Source organism: Drosophila persimilis, unplaced genomic scaffold (genome assembly GCF_003286085.1).
Source record: "Drosophila persimilis strain 14011-0111.01,24,50 unplaced genomic scaffold, DperRS2 tig00000700-arrow-arrow-pilon, whole genome shotgun sequence".
Classification (NCBI taxonomy): domain Eukaryota; kingdom Metazoa; phylum Arthropoda; class Insecta; order Diptera; family Drosophilidae; genus Drosophila; species Drosophila persimilis.
In genome coordinates, this window is record NW_020825340.1 from 1,691,769 (window position 1) to 1,705,797 (window position 14,029).

The window sequence follows — 14,029 nt, forward strand, 5'->3', positions numbered from 1 at the left end:
TGAAGTCGATGAAATCGCTCAAATAGTCAGTTGGCAGGATCTGGACCTGTATTACTTCAAGCCCAGCTACATATACCACTTGAAGGAGTTGAAAAACCTTGCACGGCTAAGTATTACTATCTTCACAGCTGTTAGTCGTAATCTAAGCATGTCCAAATCTGGCTGTACTCCAAGTGGGGAACGTGATGGCCGAGGATTTAATTTATCAGGTATTCAAAGTGCTGCAGGAGACTCGAGACCCCCTCAACCGAAAGACCCTTCTGCTGATCCTGGCTCGGGGACAGCTTCACGAGGTAAATGGATGATTCGCAGAATAAGTTGACTTATAAAGCTAATAGTATTCCGGTTGGAACCTGCAAGACTTGGGCTTGGACCGTCAAGTTAGCTAATTTTGCCATTGCTGAACATTTTACAAACCTTTGATAAAGATTGAGGTGTTAAAGATCTCGGTGTTTACTTTACTCTGTTTATTCGGCGTAATAATTGAATAGACATATCGAACTTTAACATACAAGTACATACAAACATAATGTTAACAAACAGTACAACTTAATGACTACCAAAAAAAACTCCAGGCCCAGCAGCAACTGAACAGAGAACCATCTAATTTAAGTAAATATTAATTTAAGATGCGACAATAATATAATATGTAAGATTTGTATATTATGCTCGTAGGTTTATTCGCTTTTGTGTGTGTGTGGTGTGTGTGGCTGGAGCTCTCAGGTGGCGACTGGGCGACTGGGCGACTGGCTGGCTGGCTGGCTGGCTGTCTGGCTGGTCACAACAGAAACTCCACCTTCCGCTGTCGTTGCTACTTGTTCACACTCCGATATATCATTGGTGCCGAGCGATCGTTGGTCTTGGTGTGTCGCAGCTTGACTGTGGCAAACTGGGAGGCTCTGCAAAAGAGGAGGGCACTTGTCCAGTAGAGAGTGTGCCAGCGTGCACCCTTCAAGCGCGCCTCTACTTACGGGTCGGGTGGATGGAGGTGCAAGCTAATACGTGCGGGATGGGGCTAGCTGAGGATGGGTCGCACACCCGTTACAGGACTTTGTGTCTGGCTTTCAGTAATCTATTGAAAAGTTGCGGTACACACCGCGCCTGCTAGAAAGGCAAATGACATTCGCATTACTTTGATTACATGTACAGGGGCGGGGACGACAACAGGCTCGTGCAATAGAGTTGACCCCGGACTAACAGAGTGAAACATGATGCTTGGACGGGCTTAGATCTAAACGAAAACAAATTCAGTGATGTGGAGACGAGTGCGATTGTGTGGCAGGCGACCGAGAATGAATGCAGCCCCACGCTGTGGGGCGTTTTGCTGCACAGAAAGCGAAGAAAGTTTGCAATGAGGAGGCGGTACGGTACGGTGCCCATGTTAGCCATGAAGCTTCCTCCTTATGGACTGGTTCTTTAGATACAGCTTACAACTAAAATATGTATAATATTAATTATGTATGTACATAATAAAAAAAAAAAAACAAAAATTGCCTTGCCAGTGGAAGATTGTCTGGCATTAAAATATATCTAAGAATTATCTTCAAATTTAAACAGAATTGAAACAGAACAGATGCAGGAATAGGAGCACAACTGGAGATATGGGCTCTTTCATTCATTCCTCAGCGGTAATCTCGTATTCCTGGCCATCTTTCACGCTCTCTGCGCATTTTCTTATCCGGTAAGAAAACGGCGAAACTTCATTTTCTTGGCATGGCTCTGGTCCAGTCCAGTCCCGATCCTGACACTGTTCCTGGTTCCTGGACCAGTCTCACTTTAGCTTGGCACTCGCCGACTTCTGTCCGGTGATGCCGTGCTGCTCCTGGTCCCAGAAGTCGTACCACGGCCCGTAGCTCTTGTTGCCCGTCAGGGCCTTTGAGCTCCTCTCCAGCGTGGCACTGTTGTGGCTGTGGTTGTTGCTGCTGCTGCTGTTGATGTTGTTGTTGTTGCTGTGGCTGGCGGAGGAGGACTTGAGGAGTCGTGTGCGCGGCAGGATGGTGGCCGTGGGTGCACTTGCATTTGCTGCGGCATTGCGGGTCAAGGTGCTGTCCTGCTCCTTGGAGGAGGACTTCTTCAGCGTGTTGGTCGCTGTGGTGGAGGTGGAGGAGCGGAAGGTGTGGAACTCCATCTGCTGCTGCTGCTGATGGTGCTGGCGGCGCAGCTTGTCGTCCTTGCGCACCAGATGATCGTTGATGACGATGCAGTCGTAAGGATCAGAGCTGGTTGACTTCAGCTCGGCGTCAGACTCGTCGTCCTCGCTGGTGTAGTACTGCTTGAGGATGTCCTGGCGCTTCACCGTCTTCATGACCAGTCCGTGGCCGTGGCCGTGTCCATGTCCGTGTCCACCCTTGCTGGGGCCTCCGTCGTGCTGCATGTCGTCGAAGAAGTTGTTCACGTCGCTCAACTTGAGCGTTCCGTGTTCATCGCTCTCGCCCTCGTCGGTGGAGAGGGGGAACTGCTGTTGCTGGGAGGGCTTGGACCGGCTCAGGGTCTGCGTCTTGTGCTGCGGCGTCGAGGAGGACCCGGAGCCCTGCTTGTCCAACTTACGGTGTGGTTGTGCCTGCTGATGTTGCTGCATCTGGGACTGGGACTGGGACTGGCCACGGCGCATTGTGCTCAGCCGCTCGCTCTCCGTGGGCTCCTCGATGTCAATCTCAATGGTCTTCATGATCTTCATGCGCGACTTGGGGGTGTAGCTGCTCCTCTGCTGCAGCTGCTGCTGCTGTTGCTGTTGCTGTTGTTGTTGGTGGTGCTGCTGAGGGGGCTGACTCACGCCATAGATGTTCTCATCCTCATCCCCGTAGGCCTCCGTGCTGGTGAGGCTGTCCTTGCGTCCCCGCTTCTCCTGCGACGAGCTGGAGTTGTGCGACTTGGTCAGCGTTCCATTCCCATTACCATTGCCATTGCCACTGCCACTGCCGTTTCCATTCACGTTGCGATCCTCGTCCGAGCGGCGTTCCGCCTCTTCGCGGTCCCGCATCTCCTCGAGATTGGGTGCTGCCACCAAGTCCCGGTGCTGCCACAGCGACATCCCAGCCAGGATGTCCTCGCCACTACGTCCTCCTCCGAACTTCCAGAACGACTTGGTCCGCTTCAGGCCCGCACTGGAGGCCTGCAGGATCTCGTCATCCGAGGCAATCAGATCGTAGCGCATCTTGCCGGCTCCGACCCCGTTCTGGCGGCTCAGCCGGTGCATGCTCTTGTCGTCCATCTGGCTGTCCACGCTGTTGCGGAAGTTCCGGTTCAGGGTCCACGAGGCCACGTCCCGGGGCACCGTGTGCGTGTGCGAGTTGGTATCGGCTCGGCGCCTTTGGCACGTACGTCGTTTGTGGCGCGGATGTGGGGATGTGTCGTTTGGGTGGGCGTGTGGTCGTGTGGTCGTGTGGGTGCGTGGGGTTAACACAGGGGATGACAAGAAAGGATAAGGATGGCGATACATGAAATCAAAACAAGAGAGGTAAAGAAGCAAACGAAAAATAAATTAAATCGATCAAATCTAGCGCAAAAACTCAGGCATGGCATAATACGTTTATATGCATATGGGATGGAATCGAAGAATGGTTACGGATTAGTGACAACCAAGAAGAATGCCGGAATGCTGCGGGGCTTTTTGGAGAGCAAACAGGCGGAAAGATCTAGCTACCCTCTGTGGTGATGTGGGGCAAGATTCCTGCCTGCATTTGCTCTCCAAACTATATCGTTTCCACTTACCGAATGGGCACACGCTGCGTGGCGGTCTCCTCGTCCGAGTAGTCCACCTCCGGCTGCGGGGGCGGCTCATTGGCGAAGCCGCTGTCGTTGCTGCTGTGGAGCGAGGTCTTTGCCGCCACTCCAGACTTGCCCGATGGATGGCTCATGGAGCTCTGTGGGCAGAGGGGGAGAATATTAGCTAGAATCTTGGATCACAGGTATCCCCATCCCCATCCCCATCCGTACCTGGGCTCCGTTCAGGAGCTTCTGCTTGCGTCTCTCGACTGCGGCCGGAACTCCATTGGTGGCGCAGAAGCTCTGCGAGCTGTTCAGCATCCTCGAGGACTGGCTCTGCTGCCCGGTGGGCACTGGTGCCGGCAGTGTGGGCGGCGGGCCCGGACGTGGATTCGCCCCGGAGCCGGCGCGGTACTTCTTCTGCTGCTTGAGAGTGTCGCCGAACATGCGCGTGGGCGAGGACTCCTCGGCACTGTGGTTGCGTCTCCTCCTGTACGTGGCATCGTTGTCCATCAGCTCCAGCTGGGCCTCCGACATGTACTGCTGCTGCTTCTGGTCGTGATAACTGCGCAGGGCACCGCCACCGGTACTACCACCGGCACCGGCACCGCCACCGCCACCTACACCTCCACCGGCTCCGGCCCCCATTCCGATCCCTGCTCCGTTGCGCTCGTAGCTCATGTGCATGTTCTCGTACCGCCTGCCGGTGGAGGGCACCACCTCGCCGGTATCAAGCGCGTTTGTGTAGGCCACCGGGAACCAGCCAAAGTGCTGGGTGCGGAGGTTCTCGCCGAACTGCCAGCCCTTGGCCTTGCCGCCCACCAATGCGATGCGGTCGCCCTCCTCGAAGGACAGCTGGTTCTCCCCGGAGGGCATGTAGGCGTAGAGGGCCTTGACCAGCGGACGCTGGTCCCCGCGCTGATCGTCGCTATGTGGCGCCAAGTGTTCCTCGATGATCTTGTGTTTGTTGCCTGCGCATCGAAGGGAGGAGAGGATCTTGTACTGGTCCAGCAGCTAGCAGCTAGCATCTAGCATTATCCACTTACCCGAGCCTAGGCCAGTGCCCACGAGGGCCAGATTGAAGTCGGACTTGGCGCGTGGCAGCGAGTTCTGGGCATAGTGCGATGACCCCACTCCGCCGATGTTCTCACGCTCGTGCAGGGTGCGCATATCCCCGTAGGGGGCGTCGATGCTCCGCGACTTTTTCAGCTGGGTGTGGACCTGGTCGTCGTCTCCGTCTTTGATGCGCTCCTGGGGAATGGTTAACAGAGTTGTTAGCGCCCAATCGGTTGGGGCATGGAGCATCGAGCATTACTCACCAGGCGTCTCATGTTCGTGTTGTTGTTGTTGTTGTTGTTGCTGCTGCTGCTGTAGCCGCTCTCGTACGCGGACGGCGGAATGATCTCACGAGAAGCGGCAATTTCTTGCCAATTTTCGAAATTATTATCAATTACCGTCTTCCCGGTGGTGTGATAGGCCATCCAGTGCTTGGCGATCGAGCACTGGCGCTCCAAGACGAACCCATAGCGACGTCGCTCCTGTGTCATGGCCTGAACGGAAGTGGCAACGCAAGCAACGAAAGGGAATCAATCGTGAGGAGGAGGAACCACACACGCACACGCACATGCACACAGTGCACAATGCAACGATTCGGCCAGAGCCAATGAACTTACATTCTTGTAGCTCTGATCGCAGAACACATCCAGCTTCTTCTTTTGGTCCTCCAGCACCTGCAGGCTCTGTGGGGAAATCCATTTGATTAGCCCGATCTGTTCGATCTTTCGCTCGGACCACTCACCCTCAGCTCCTTCTCGGTGTTCTCGGGCGTGGCCTTCTTCTTGCGCTGCTTCTTCATGGTGGAGACGGCCTTCTGGTAGCTGTCCATGCGCACCTTGTGCTGCTGCATGAACTTCTTCTGCTCGTGCTGCACCACCTTTGTGTCCTTCTCCAGGTTTGTCTCCAATGGCAGCAATAGATCCACATAGAAGGCTTTCAGCTGTAAGTATTTTCGGGTGAGTGTTGCAGGGCCCAAGCTCTCCTCCAGTCCAATCGATTAGTACTCACAATATTCATCTGCTGCTCCTGTATGTCCTTGTTGACGTTCACAACGCTCATCAAAGCCGAACCTAAAGGTGAGAACAGAACGCATACATCACTCGCTGTACCCATTGGGGGATTTCGGTTTGCTGGCGTGGAGTGGAGTCTTACCAATATCGCCCGTTCCGCTCTGCTGGGCGTTCATTGCAATCTTGGCCAATGCTTCATTGAATAGACGCGAGGCGGTTGCGGCACCTGTTGCATGAAATGGCACGGAATGCATTGCAAATTAGTTAACTGTATAGTGCAGACAATGGGCCTCCCCATCTGTCCCCCCCCACCTCCCTTCGCTCCCCATCCGTCCTCTGTCCCCCGGTCGCTGGTGTGGTCAATTATGATGCGATGCGAGAGTATTACTTACCATGCAACGCCTTGAGGTAGCTCTTGCCCGCCGCGATCAGCTGCCTGGCACCCGGATTGAATCTGTCGAGTATGTTCTGCAATGGAATGGAAGAGATCGATATAGTCGTTAGTTCGGGTGCAATACAATACAAGCTTGTGCTTACTTATCGCACAGATAATTAAATGTAATTTATGAGCCAGGCCAGGCCAGCCCAGGCCAGACCAGCATTCCCCCCCAAACATTTCAATTTCATTATGTCTTGGGCTATGCTATACCGGGACCCAGGCAAATCTCTGGTAATGGCTTTCCACGCTGTGCCGCGGGTAGTAAAAGTCTGTTGTATAAGTTGATTTGAGACAATGTTGTGTTGTGGTCAGAGCCAGAGCCAGAGCCAGCGCCAGAGACATCGTTAGTTCCGTGTAACTCCGCCACGCGGTTGTTGCTCAAAAAAAAAAACACAGTCGCACTCGTAATGCTAATTGAACATTTAGCAATCTATCATCTACGACTATCAACAAGTATCTACGACTCTGGCGGTGAGTGTAAATGAAAGCGAGCTGTGGGCTAATGAATACCAATACAATCCAGCCATAATTAAGATTCCAACTGACCAAAACCCCTATAACCCCCCTATACTGGGGACACTGTACTCTCCGCATTCTCTCTCAACGTTCAGAATCCCATTTGGATCATCCATGTTATGCATTTCGATCTGCAATTTGGAAGTAGTCAAAATCGAGTTCCGCAAAAGATTTCCCACTTGGCGGAGTTTTTACCGAGTGCAGAGTCATGTTTGGACCAGTTGTGCGCCAATTATGAACTGGATTTCATTTCCAACTGGATTCCGGGTGTATTAAGCCCCCATTAGCTTATCGCATAGTCGAGTTGCAACGTAACAATATGTAAGACGTGATCCCTAACCAGATTCTGTACCGGTTTATGCTTCATTCAATTTACATTCGGTGGTGCTTTAGACAGCCATCTTTTATGGATACCAGACTAGATAATATTGAGAGTTTATTATCAAACCAACTAAATAACATCCAGTTGAGTTCCAATGGTGTTTTCAGACTCTTTTTAGAAGTCAAACCATCCCAGAAACATTCAATTAAAGATTAAATGTCGAATCATTCAACATAAATCAAAATTCAAGATTTCCAATGTAATCAATCATTCCACTACCTCCCCCATAGCCAATGGGAACCAATGGGAATAGAATTTATAATTCCTTTGTGGGAAATACTTAAGCCGCAGAATCATAAATCTATACTGGACAATGAATCATTCGATCATCAGTAATCGGAAAATGCAAAAATAATAAACAGCTAAGCGACAATTAATTAACAACTTTACAGATGAGAAAAGATTTGCATACAATGCGAGATCGAGATGCGGACTGGGACGGGGACTGGCAGGGGGACTGGCAATGGGTCTGGGACTGGGACTGGGAGTGGGAGAGTTGAAAGGTGCATCTGGGATGACGTGAACCGTTTGTCATGTGTGATGTGACATCATCGTAGAGCGAGTGCTGACACCATTAAGCGCCGTGACAATGAGCCACATTGGTCCTGGGCTTGGCCCCACAGTAAACACCACCCGTGGAAGTGGAAGACAATGTCGAGCTCTTAGCACGCAAAGCCATACCCGAAAAACAAAACCAAAGTGGTCTCTGGCGACAAAGTGTTTTCATTGTCTGTGTCTCGGAACAAAGAGGCAGCTTTCGAAAAGGCAATCTTTAAACAGCGAGTTAGATACTCGCATAATTGATGGTTGGATTGTGTTCTTGTGATCACTGAGAAATTCTTTGGTGGTCAATCATTTCCGGCTGCCTGCCCAAAGCACTCACTTGGGCCGAGTGCGATTGGTCAGTGGCCGCCAGAAAACAATTAGCAGCAAAATGTCAAAAATAACAAAGTGCCAACAATAGATGTCCCTCTCTAGCTCTGGAACAGTTCGATCCGCTTGTGCTGGGGACATGACGCCCCGCCCAGAGAGAGGTATTTGCCCCAGCAATTTATTAGCCGCAAATGTGGCATCAAGGCGTGGGAATGAATCGAGTCGACACGAGTCTGAAAAAGTCAGTTATTCAGATAGTTGAAAACTCAAAGACTCGAATACTCGAATACTCGTCGCCGAAGGTCGTCGCTGTTTAACGATTCAACTTGCCCGAGTTTGAGTGTTTGCTTTTATGATCTACTAGCCGGCTGATTTATCTTTATCTTCCACTCAAAGACACAGACACAGATACAGATACAAAGCTGCACAGTTTGCATTCCCCGAACGCGATGTGTGTGCCCTTCTCAAGTGCACTCGTGCCGATTGACCTCACTGCAATTACATTTAATATAGATACAGATACTCGCACACTCGTGCCTTAATCACTTCGAAGATACAGATGAACATATGTACATGGCCGCAGACCTCTGGGGGGATCAGCAGTTATGGGTTTATCAATGTTAATTGTTTGCTTCGCTGGGGCCCAACTCATTTGCGGTTGCTGCAATCAACGTTTGGGTCACTGGAGCTATCAAAACACCCAACGACTGTGATCCACCACGGGATCTGTGAATTGATTATACCCTTGATATAATGATATAGCAATGAAAACACTAAACACTCTAAGACTCTGAACAAATATTGTTGAGCAAACGTTTAGGGGCTCATTTGGAGTTGATATCTCAAGAGGTTGGCTATATATATTGATTTGTACACATTTGACTATACGGAACTGATGGTTCACAGACTGATGCCTTATGGCACCCCCTGCCAGCGTTCCTCTGTCCACAGCGTGTCCTCCTACGGACCGTGTGCCCGTTCCTTTCCCTTCCTCTGTGATCTTATCTGGTCGTGTAATTGCCTTAACTGTTTAACAAATTCCCGGTCGTTCGATTCGGCAATTAACCAGATAGTCGTATCCCCCACTGGATAGCCACCCACTCCCCCAATCTGCGGGGCAATTAGAAATGCGGCTTGCTGACGCAACCGCTTATCACGCCCGCAAATCTCCACAGCAACAGCCGCACTTAACCCAAAATTAATTGAGGTAGTCTTGCCCATTTCCCATTACCCATTGCCTCCGCCCAGCGGCCAGATCCCAGCCAGGCCAGGTCTGAATCTAAGCCAAGACCCGACCCAAGAGTGGGGTGGCTTTGCCTCTAATCGTCGCTTAACATAAATCGCCAGCCAGCGAGCGCCACATATGTAATTTTTTTAATTAAAACAGAGCCACTAACCCACCCTCTCTCTCTCTCTCTCTCTCTCTCTCTCTGCCCCCCGCTTAGGCAGGCAACGAGGCGGAATTGTGGAAGGGTAGGAAGGGTACGAGCGGTACGAGGCGAAGGAGAGCCACATTCAGGTTAGGCCATAATTCAGCGACGCCGGCTAGCGACACACCCACCTCCGAGGCATGCGAGAATGCAGCCACAAAGCAACATCACCAACAACAGCAGAGGAAGACTCTTTCGGCAGTGACCGAGGCGTTGGATACCCTTACAACTATGTACACACATATATGATATATCGCACGAAATAAATAGTAATAAAAGTAGAAGACACTCAGGGTTTGGTTAGCATCGAAATGTTTAAGAAAAGAAATACAATTTTACATCGAAAAAAACACCTATTTGTTTTATTACTAGAGAGTCAACTCTTGGAGAAATTCAAATGGGAAGAAACCTGAGAGGCGGTGCCAAAGTGATCGAAGGAACTGAATACCTAGTATATTCGGCACTCCAATACGTATGCGATCAAGAATAGTAAATATTTGATGTGGAATGTGCTTCCCTTGCCGCATTGGAGGCAAACATGTGGCACGAGTCGCAAATACCCTCCAAAAAGGGTAGGCCAACGAGCAACAACCGTAAGCCGCAATTATGCCAATTAGAAAACAACAAATGCAAAAAGCAACACGCAACAGGTATTCCAACAACAGCAACAACAACAACAACAAAAAACAACAAACGCGAAAAATTCCAACAACAACAACAACAAAAAGGCCAACTGTTGACAAAACTTCAACTTGGAAGGCGTCAGGCCGCAACCAGTCACGCCCACACAGCTAGTGGCAGAGAGGAGTGGCACTGTGGTGGCACTCAGCCGAGGAGTGGCTGCGGCTGCGGCTGTGGCTAACCCTCTCCGTGCCACAGATCCCCCCTCCCGTCTCCCCCCTCCGGCACTGCGGGCAAAACTCCTCTCCTCGCTCCACAGATAATGAGCGCCAAGTGCGTGAAAAATGCTAAACGCAACGTAATTCTCGGTTGCGTGACTTTTTCCCAGGCCTTGGGGAAAAGCAGCAATAAAATTATATTTCTGCCAGGGACCAGATGTCCCTGGGGGATTAAAACGGAACGCAAGGGGCAGGATCCCACACGGGGTCCCATGAAATCCTAGGGCAGAGCCCAAAGGAAAGAAATCTTATAACCGAGTTTTAATTTAATTTTAATCTCGAAACTTCCCTAGCCCATCCTCCTGTCGGCTGGGGTATAAGCAAAACGATCCAAAGTATGATTGGTAGGGCTTCTCTCGGCCGAGTCGGACGTTAACCCAGTTCCATTTGCCATGGTCATACCCATCCCGGCGCCGGTGCCGATGCCGGTTGCGGTGCCGGTGACTAGGCCCATGCTCATATCCGAGCTCTCTTAGCCATTTACATTCCCATTCCCATTCTTCTGGAGGGGCCCAACGGCCACGCCAGCCCAGGCGATGTGACATCGTTCCAAGCGGCGGCCTCTCTAATGCAGCAGCAGCAGCAGCCTTAGAAATGCCTCAGACATGGCAATCATGGGTACTGTCCGCTGTCGGCTGTCCAGTGCCTGTTCCCAGCTCCAGTCCCCAGTCCCCAGACCCAAATACCCTGGCATTAGGCACCGTCGCGTCGTTGTCGCTGTCGTCGTCGTCAGTGGCTGCAATTTTAATTTATTTTCATTGCCTGTCCCTCTCGTTCACTGGTTGATTTTTTGTTGCAGTTTCAGCACACTACGGACACCTCCGTCCCATCCCACAGAGTGCCCGGGTGCCGGGTGTTGGGTGCCGGGTGCCTGCTCTTGCGGGGCTTCGCCTCCTTCAGCGCCTTCGGGCAGGTTGGCCTTTGTGTGGTCACCCGAACGTCACTCCGATCTGATCACTGGCGGCAGGCTGCTCCCGGCTTTAGGCCCCAGGCCCCAGGCCTTAGCTTCAGCTTCAGCTTCAGCTTCGATTTATGTGCCGGAGAATGTGCCATAAATCTAAGCGAATGACAAACAATTCGGAGTCATTCATCGCCACCGCATGGCTTGGCATGGCATGGCTTGGCATGGCAGCTGTTTGAATGAAATGCGTTTCTGAACATCGACTTGACGGCACAGCCTGGCTGCGGTTTTGCACCACTCAAAAAAAGATATTCACTCAGTAGAAGACAGTCATACTCTTGCGGGAGACACTCATATGTCTTAATATTTATTTCTCTAATTAATTTCTATGCAAGTTTCCATAGAATGTATGTCCCACCAGATCTCGGATCCCTCTCCTCCCTGAAGCTTGTAGGACGTTAAATGTAAAAATGGAAAGTGAAAGCGAATATTGTTATAAAATCAAGGGTACCGTACTGTACTGTACATCTCTCCACATAATTTACTTGTTGGCAACTGGAGATTTATGTTTAAGCGGAGTGAAAGATTTATGAGCGTACAATTTTCGTAAATTGCAATAAATCTTTCGGTAAAATTATGAAAAGGTAAAATGGGATTTATATAATTTATTTATAAGTTATATTTGATCAAAAAAAACTGTGTTGTTTATGGCAAACGAGGCTCTCGTTCCCCTTTGTAGAACGCTGGAGCCCAGATCCAGATAACACCGAATCCAATTAATTAGCTAAATCTCGGAAATTTCGCAGACTCATTGGCAGGCCCGCACTCCTCCGAGGAACACCCTGAGTGTACCCTGCAGCCGTTGAGTGTGCGAATTTTTAGAAAGGCCACCGGCCACCGCTCGACTGCAAATAAAGATATGCCAGAAAACGGACCGCACATGGGCTTAGAATGGAATAGAAAATAAACAAGCGAACCGAACGAGATATCGCATTAATTAAAACCCGTTTAAGAGCGGCGAGGGGCCGAACCCAGAAATGAATTCACAGACACAGTTCCCATACCGAAAGACGCAAATGGCAGACAATCTATTGAGCCGCGAGAGAAGGCAAACTAAGTATAAGATAATACCATAGGTAATATATGAAAAACCATAGCCATATAATGCCATAATAGATCGATGGTCGGATGGACGGATGGACCGACGGCAGACAATTGCGAATAAATCACTTCGAATTAAGTCATAATCATGTAGATGTTAGAGGAAGTCACTTCCCTGCTGTTGGCTGGGATGTTGATTGATGCTCTCGCGGCAATTCAGATTCAGATTCCGATTTTTCCCGGCAAGTCGCGGGCAAGTTCGTTTCCTGAGTCTTTCGTTTGTCGAGTGGCGCAACGGCAACCCACTAATTAAATGAGTCCGCAGCCACAGTCCACATATTTATTCGATTTTCTTCGCCTGCGACTGTCACAAATAAACAATAACAGTGTTGAAAAAAATTAAACAAAAAAAAGCACCAGCGCGCAGTGCAAAAAATGCAAATGGCGGCCGAGAAAATGCAGCCATGTGCAACGTGCGACGAACGACGTGCGACGTGCAACGCGGCAGGGAAGCAACCCGAAAACAAAATTTCCGCAATTTTCCAGCTGCCTGGCAAACAGCAAGACCGCAAAGCCGCGGCGGCGGCGGCAACAGCAAGTTTTCCAAAGAAAAACTGCAAGTTACATAATGAAATGGATGCGAAAAATGTGCAATGCCTCTGCCACAGCGTGGCCCCGGTGCCGTGCCCCAGGCAGATGCAACTGCAACACGGCACACAAAAAGAAGCCGAAACTTGCCAAACTCCCAAGGCGGAGTCGATGGCTTCCCCTCTCCTATTTCTCTCTCCCTGCCTCTCTCTCTCACTGCCGCTGTCGTCACTCGAGTCGGGGGGCCGATGGGGTCGCAGTCAAACAAACAAACAAACAAATCAAATCAAATCAAATCTCCAATTGAACTTGTTTGTTCGGATCGGTTCGGATTGGATCGGATTGGTTACGATACGTATCATATGGCCAGAAAAGTATGCCAAAAAACTAAACAACACAGCCGCCTTGTGTCGTGACCAAATTTGGATACTTACACAGCAGCCACCAGCCAACAGGCCCACAAGAAATTCACTTTCAAATGTCTTTTAGCCTTTTTAAATCTCAAGACATTTTCGGGTTTCTTGTTAATATTTATATGGATTTTTTTGGCTTGAGGGTATTTTGAATTTCAGATTTTGTTTGCTACCAACTAAAGGCACGCCATTCCAATGGCCTTTTGACTGTGTTATGGCGTCAGGAGAGGGCTACAAATTCTTGAGGATAATATATATCATATATATAATATAAGAATATACAAATGTAAAGTTAGAAAATAAAAGACACAGTGAAAAACCATTTGCTGGGTTTGGCCATGTTTCTTCTCCATCGAATCAATCGAAGGCGTTCAAATACGTTTCCTTAAGATTTTCACAATATTCGCTGTATTTTATTTAAATGCAAAACCATTAAAGTCGTGGCACTATAGCACTTCGGTGGGGTGTACTACTCCCCCATGCCGAGGTCGTAAAAGTCCAAAACATAAGAGTACATAAACATAGGTCGAAGGCAATTAAAATCGATGACCTCCATCACCAGGGCAGCGATTTCTTTGTGAACTTTTAGGGGTATGATGATATGATGGTATGCCATTTTTGTAGATTATCTTTTTTGTGGCTTTCGTTTTGGGGCGATCGCGTGTGGCGATTAAATTAGCTTACAAAGAAAACGTTTATCGTTATAAATTGTTTTC

At 49.7% G+C, this 14,029-nt stretch overlaps 1 protein-coding gene across 4 annotated transcripts in view; it reads right to left on the reverse strand.

The window, feature by feature from the left end:
• Positions 1-450: 450 nt before the first annotated feature.
• LOC6598974 (brain-specific angiogenesis inhibitor 1-associated protein 2) overlaps positions 451-14,029 on the reverse strand; it is a 33,068-nt gene continuing 19,489 nt past the window's right edge. Inside the window, exons 3-13 of one of the 4 annotated variants that reach the window (XR_003409089.1) lie at positions 6,164-6,239; positions 5,914-5,997; positions 5,770-5,831; positions 5,504-5,701; positions 5,379-5,444; positions 5,025-5,255; positions 4,752-4,956; positions 3,937-4,676; positions 3,712-3,863; positions 972-3,308; positions 451-899 (exon numbers count right to left, since the gene is read on the reverse strand). Coding sequence is in view for 3 of the 4 variants with exons in the window: in XM_002024026.2 (XP_002024062.2) it covers positions 1,772-3,308; positions 3,712-3,863; positions 3,937-4,676; positions 4,752-4,956; positions 5,025-5,255; positions 5,379-5,444; positions 5,504-5,701; positions 5,770-5,831; positions 5,914-5,997; positions 6,164-6,239 (3,351 nt within the window). In the remaining variant the exon portion in view is untranslated. Of the gene's footprint in view, positions 3,309-3,711; positions 3,864-3,936; positions 4,677-4,751; positions 4,957-5,024; positions 5,256-5,378; positions 5,445-5,503; positions 5,702-5,769; positions 5,832-5,913; positions 5,998-6,163; positions 6,240-14,029 lie in introns of all 4 variants that reach the window. The other 3 variants (XM_002024026.2, XM_026991987.1, XM_026991986.1) reach the window with 3 other exon arrangements.